This window comes from Gavialis gangeticus, unplaced genomic scaffold (assembly GCF_001723915.1).
Source record: "Gavialis gangeticus isolate Ggan-Ray unplaced genomic scaffold, GavGan_comp1, whole genome shotgun sequence".
NCBI classification, from domain to species: domain Eukaryota; kingdom Metazoa; phylum Chordata; order Crocodylia; family Gavialidae; genus Gavialis; species Gavialis gangeticus.
Window position 1 is genome coordinate 219,725,328 of NW_017729032.1, and position 6,000 is coordinate 219,731,327.

At 36.9% G+C, this 6,000-nt stretch overlaps 1 protein-coding gene across 3 annotated transcripts in view; it reads left to right on the forward strand.

Moving 5' to 3' along the window:
- The window catches only part of GRIK1 (glutamate ionotropic receptor kainate type subunit 1), a 324,503-nt gene that overhangs the window by 277,346 nt on the left and 41,157 nt on the right, over positions 1 to 6,000 (forward strand). For all 3 annotated transcript variants that reach the window (XM_019525354.1, XM_019525352.1, XM_019525353.1), the window contains exon 13: positions 3,455 to 3,672. In XM_019525354.1, coding sequence (XP_019380899.1) covers positions 3,455 to 3,672 — 218 coding nt within the window. The remainder of the gene's footprint in view (positions 1 to 3,454; positions 3,673 to 6,000) is intronic.

Sequence of the window (6,000 nt, forward strand, 5' to 3'; positions counted from 1 at the left end):
TAGTTGACCCAACTAAACCAGGAAAAGGTAACACAGAACCAGAAAGAAGAAATCACTGCTGTGCATTGGTATTAAATTCCCAACTATTTAGGTAAGGAATATAAAATCGTCTATGCAGTCATTCAAGTGTGATTTTTTTCTTCTGCTCTCTAATACCAATTTGGATTTTGTAAAAAACATACGAAAGAAATGTTCTTACACATGGCAGAGAAGCACTTTTGTATTGTAACTAGGATAACATATGCACACAATTTTACTGATCTATGTATGTATTCCCAAGACATATATATTCCTTACAGAAATGATTTTGAAGGTGTTTGGACAAAAGATGTCCAGATGTTTCTGGGGGGTTTAAATCCCTCCACCTACCCCCATCTTATCAGTAACCACAGACTAAGGTTTTACAGTATCAGGCGGGTATGTGTATATATAATTGTGACTGACCTGTGTATTAGAGTTACCCAATATTTTGTGTTTTAATGTCCTGCCTTTTTGGAGTTTACCATCATCCACAGCAAACCGTGGGATGCAGTGTCTGCTAGTTACCACTACCTTGGGTACATGACAGTCAGCCCCAACCAGACTCTGCTTGTCTTTTAAGAATCTTAAAAAAAATAAAACATTTGTAAGGCAAAGCAAATGTTTCCATGTACAAACTTGTGGTACGTGTGACTGTAAGTGGACCATCACTAACATGTAGAGTTTGAACAAGAGATGAATGGTTGCTAAACTCTGCATCTATTGTTTTGCTCTTTCTTGTTAACAGAAGCTGCTTGTTGTGCTTGATTGGAAGCCATTTGTTTCTTAAATTTTAAAATGTGATGATCAGACTTTCTCTTTTCTACAGAGCGTGAGCAAAGTCTGGATCAGGATTGGCTGTCATGTCTGCCGTAAAAGGCACTAGAGAGACTTCAGCAAGTATTGTCTCTAACCCTGAATTTTGCTAGTGACATTTTTTACTTAAATGTTATTTCCCCATTTCCCTGAAGTTCTCAACCCAGACTTGTCATCTGTTTTTAAAGAGATACTGGCATGGCGTACTTTTATATTTATTTGAATAGTAAACAGTAGGGCAATCAACAAGCATGTGGAAAACTATTACTTTCAGAAAACCAGGTTATTGACCAAAGCCCCAATTCAACAAAGGCTATAAATCCCACAAGATTAAGTGAAAAATCTTAAGTGCATATTTAAGAGCTTTGCTGAACTCAGGACTGAAAATACGGTGAACACTGAAATAATCATAGGTCTAATGCTGTGAGATGCTGAGCCCCACTCAACTCCCTCCTTACCTTACAGAACAGAGGAGGGTACTCGGCAGCTCACATTATAATCCTTGCTTATAAACACTTAATGGCAAGTTAAAACTTACTGTCCTAAGTTTAATTAGGGTAAAGATTTTCTGTTTCTTTTACACAACTAATTTTTTTTAACTGGAAAAAAAACACAGGAGCTTTAGAATTTAGCCATAAAGATACAGTAATCAAAAGCTCCTCCACTTACATCTTTTATTGTGTACATGTAATGATCAGGCTGCACTTACAGATTTAGGTAGGTTTCTACAGTCTCTGAAATTCAGCTAGCTATTACTGTCTCTATATATTAAAATTAGGTATTGAATTGGTGTCTAACTACCAAATATATAGTCTATAACACTTGGGGTTTTTAAAAAAAATATCACCACCACCAACTTCTGAATAAGCATTCTTAGCAGCCTGTTTTTATGCTTGCTGTGTAACATGGAGTTTAAAAATAAACAGAAAACATCCTTAGCGGTGAACACCCCCTCCCCCCCACCATATTTCACTATTAAAACAAAATCTAGTCTGATAAAGCACCAAGACAAACACAAATAAGAAATGGAAATCTGGATGAAACTACAGCTCTTGACATGAGAAATTTAGGATTCTGAAAATTAAATAAAAGACTTCATTTTTAGGCTGTTGGCTTAGTTTAAGATCTGTACAAAGGCTACACAAGGCCAAGTGCTGTTCTTGTGGTTTGGTACCTCTATCAACCCATTCAAAGCCTCAGGCTATGATTAGCTCTGACCTTTAACCGAGATGTGTATCTATTTATAACAAAACCCCCTAAAATAGCTCACATTGTTTGACAAGTTATTACTCTTCCAGTCTCAGTCCAAAAATCACAGATTTTTATGCCAAAAATCACAAAACATTTTATGCCAAAAATCTTCCAGCCTCTTAAATATCTTTAGTGAGATATTTAGAGCATTTACATAAATCATAATGTAGCTTCAAAGACAATATTTCAACAACAAACTTCTTTCCAATATACAGAATGAATATTGGATCTGGATCCAATCCTGTACATTCTTTGCCCCCTCCCATGGCCCACCCTGCATTTGCAAGAACTTAAGCACCTGCTTATGTCCATCCTCATTCCACAAAACAATTGGCAAGTCTTTAAGGTTGATATTAGACTGAAGCCAATGGGATAAAAGCACATGCTTAAGAAGTTTCCTGAATCAGGGCTGAGTCTTACCGATCTATTGAAATCAGTGGGGTTGTGTACAATGCAAGTCAGCATAAAATTTGGCCCATAATGTTAGAGAAATAGTAAGCTGCCGAGTGAGGCTTAATTTCAACCTTCCTAATCCATTCACATGCCATTAAAATAATATGAAAAAAATCAAATTATCCCTGTATTGCCCTAGCTGGCTGTTGCCCTAGCATCCTATTTGTGTTGTTTTTTTCTTATGACAAAAACAAGTCCCTATATTTACTAATATGTGGTATGCAGTAAGATATTTCTAAACTCTTACTCATCAGTGTAGCCACTAAACTGGGATGAATTGCTAGTCATAAACTTGCATTATAGTACAGAAATAAAGATGGGATGTATATTCCCTTGAACGCCCATACATTTTAAAACCTAAATTATAAAGAAACATTTTAGATTTTGATTCTGCTATTTATATAAGTACTACTACTGTTACATGACTATTATGATTGCATTGTATTGCTCATATGAGTGACAACTGCAAAACTACCTAGATGTGTAAATAAGAGGTGCAAGACAAATATATTTTTTACGGCATTTCTTCTACTTGGTAGGTGAGGTATGATCTGAGATGAAAGTTGCCAAAGAAACGTTGTTATAATACTATTAACAAGCATTTAAAATGCAGATAAATAGCTAGTATGGCCTGCTAGGAACCTAGAAGGCTAACACCAGTCACCATTAGCTCAGAGTCATGATGGGGTTTGGACCCAAGAATAACCATGTTGTTTGTTACATATCATGGCCTACATCCCTTTCACAGTGTGTTCCCATTATAAATGTTAACTATACATCTGTGAGATTATTGTACAAATCCATGTTATTTTTCTATGGATCATAAATGTACTATGTTCCTAAAACTAATCTACAACATAAGAAGAAGCTTCATTCAACATGTTTTAATATGATTGTTTTGATGATATTGCAACAGGATCAGAGCTGATGCCCAAGGCTCTTTCCACCAGAATAGTTGGAGGAATATGGTGGTTTTTTACCTTAATCATAATCTCATCCTACACTGCAAATTTGGCTGCTTTCCTGACAGTAGAGAGAATGGAATCCCCCATTGATTCTGCCGATGATTTAGCAAAGCAAACCAAGATAGAATATGGGGCTGTTCGAGATGGATCAACGATGACTTTCTTCAAGGTAAGATGGTGCCCCCCACTTTTGTACTGCCAGATTTGTGACTTTTCTTTAATGAATTCAGGAGCGTGAAGTAGAATGTGAAAGTTTGACAACATGTTTAGTAAAATTTACAAAATCACTAACCACTAAAGGATCCCCAAGATTCATTCTGGCAATCAGCAAGGAAGTAGCACAATTGGTATTACTATCTGGTGCTCAATCTTCTTCTGTGACCTAGAACCCACTTCCCCCTTAGAATAGTATCCCATTGCACTGGGAAGTCCCTGATATAACTTGGCTCCCAGATCTATACAATCTGGGGACTAACTTCTTGTTTCTTTTATTAAGAGGCAAATCCATACCCTGGATAAAAAGAGGCAACTGGAAAAAGAGCCTCAGCAGCAATTTTAATCACAGATTTTTGTTAGGAGGAGGCTTTTTGGTTCACAGTTTATTACAAGAAATTATCTGCGGTTACTTCAGAAGGTTGAGTTCATACAGAAAAAAGAGAGGGAGAGAGAAATTAAAAAGTGTTTTCTAATGCTAGTTGCCTTTTTAGATAACTACATTATTTTTTGTAATATGAGTATTAATCATGCATAAAGTGAGTCAATCTTATCTAAACTCAAGACAACAAGGTATAAACGTGGGAAACAAAAGAAATTCCTGTGACTATATATTAAATTATCAAGTTAATTGGTGCCTTAGCAGGAAACTCAGAGACTGAATGGGCAATGGGAAGTATTAAGATCATCATTCTTACTATAATATCTGAACATTTTTCATACACAGTCAACTGACCTGAAGAAAGCAGCACTTGCAAGGAGGATGAGATGCCCTGAGATGGCCTGCTTTACATATGGAAAAATAGTCCTTCCTATAGAGGGTGGGGTCACACTAATAGTATGCAACAGGCTGAGAGAGGGGGCAACAGAGGGATTCCAAATTGTTTAGATCCCCATTTGGTGATGTTTGCCAGATATTTAAGGCTGGTGAAGAAACAAGAATAATTAGAAATGGGAAAGAAAGGAGACTCTCAGCTGTTGGAGTAAAGAGGAAGTTGAAATATATTCAATATAGTGGCTTACCATGACTTGAAAAAGTTAGCACAGAGACTGCACATAATGAGCACTATCATCTATTTTATTCAGGTGGTCTGCACTAACCTATTATTGTGGTAGATTTCCATTAGCATCTTGGCCTTTTAGCTAAGAAAAAGCATTTTTGGCACCAAGGGGAGGGTGTCAGGGCTGGCTCTGGCCCTCCCAGTGCTAGCCTGGTATTACAGTGCCTCCAGTTCTGGTGCCACTTCTTACCTACCTGGATTTTTTTAAGGCCAAAAAAAGGTTCCTATGAGCATGTTTGTGCAATCTGGGCCTTGTGTTTTATAGTTATGCTCATTTTTGGCTACATTTAATCAACTTCATAGTTGGTTTCTGTTGCTGAGCACATGCTACTTTTGACAGATATTTAATGACAATGTATTTAATGAGGTTTCCTTATATACAAATATAAAATGAGGGACTTTTAAAACCTCATCTTGTATTAAAGTAAATATGATGTCTGTGGTAGACCTGGGAGCTGAACCCTGGGACATTTTTACACATGCTCCAAGGGTGGAAGGGGAAGGGAACTTTAATTATAAAGCCACTCTAATTAAAATACCACAGTGTCTCATGTGTCAGAGTCCCCTTGCTTTAAAATGGTGGCAGAGGTATATATACACACATCCCTGCAAAGGAAATTAGGAGTTCTCAGTCATCATTTGGATCATCCATTAAAACTAGTAATTTGCAAAAAGGATGCTGTAGTATTTTGCTCAAGTTTATATAGCTGTCCCTGCTCTAAGTAACTAAAAGTAAATTTCCTTATTAATACCCCTTCATAGTTTCCATTATCACCAGGGAGTAGTGTCTGTGTGCCTGAAGAAAATAATATATGATTTTTCAAAGCCTCACTATGTAGCTGGTATTTGAAATGACAGGATGACATTTCCATTAAGATATTTTAGGAGACAACGATTAAGAGAGGCCTAAGAGAGCCATCAGAAAGCAACTACAGTAATTTGTATTTTAATAAGGAATGCCTAATGGCCTGCATAGCACTATGTGGTCCCATTTCAGACACCCCTGTAAAAATCCTTGGCCTAATATTTCCTCATTGGCCAAGGAATATCATGACAACAATTATGGTGAAAGATGAGTCAACAAGAGGTCAAAATCTGCTCTATACCAGTGAAATAACTGTGGGCGCATCTACAAGAGACACTTAACTGCACAGGAGCATAGTTTACTGTGCAATAAGCATGCAGATTTACCCATGTGCATGCTTACTGAACAGTAAAAACCC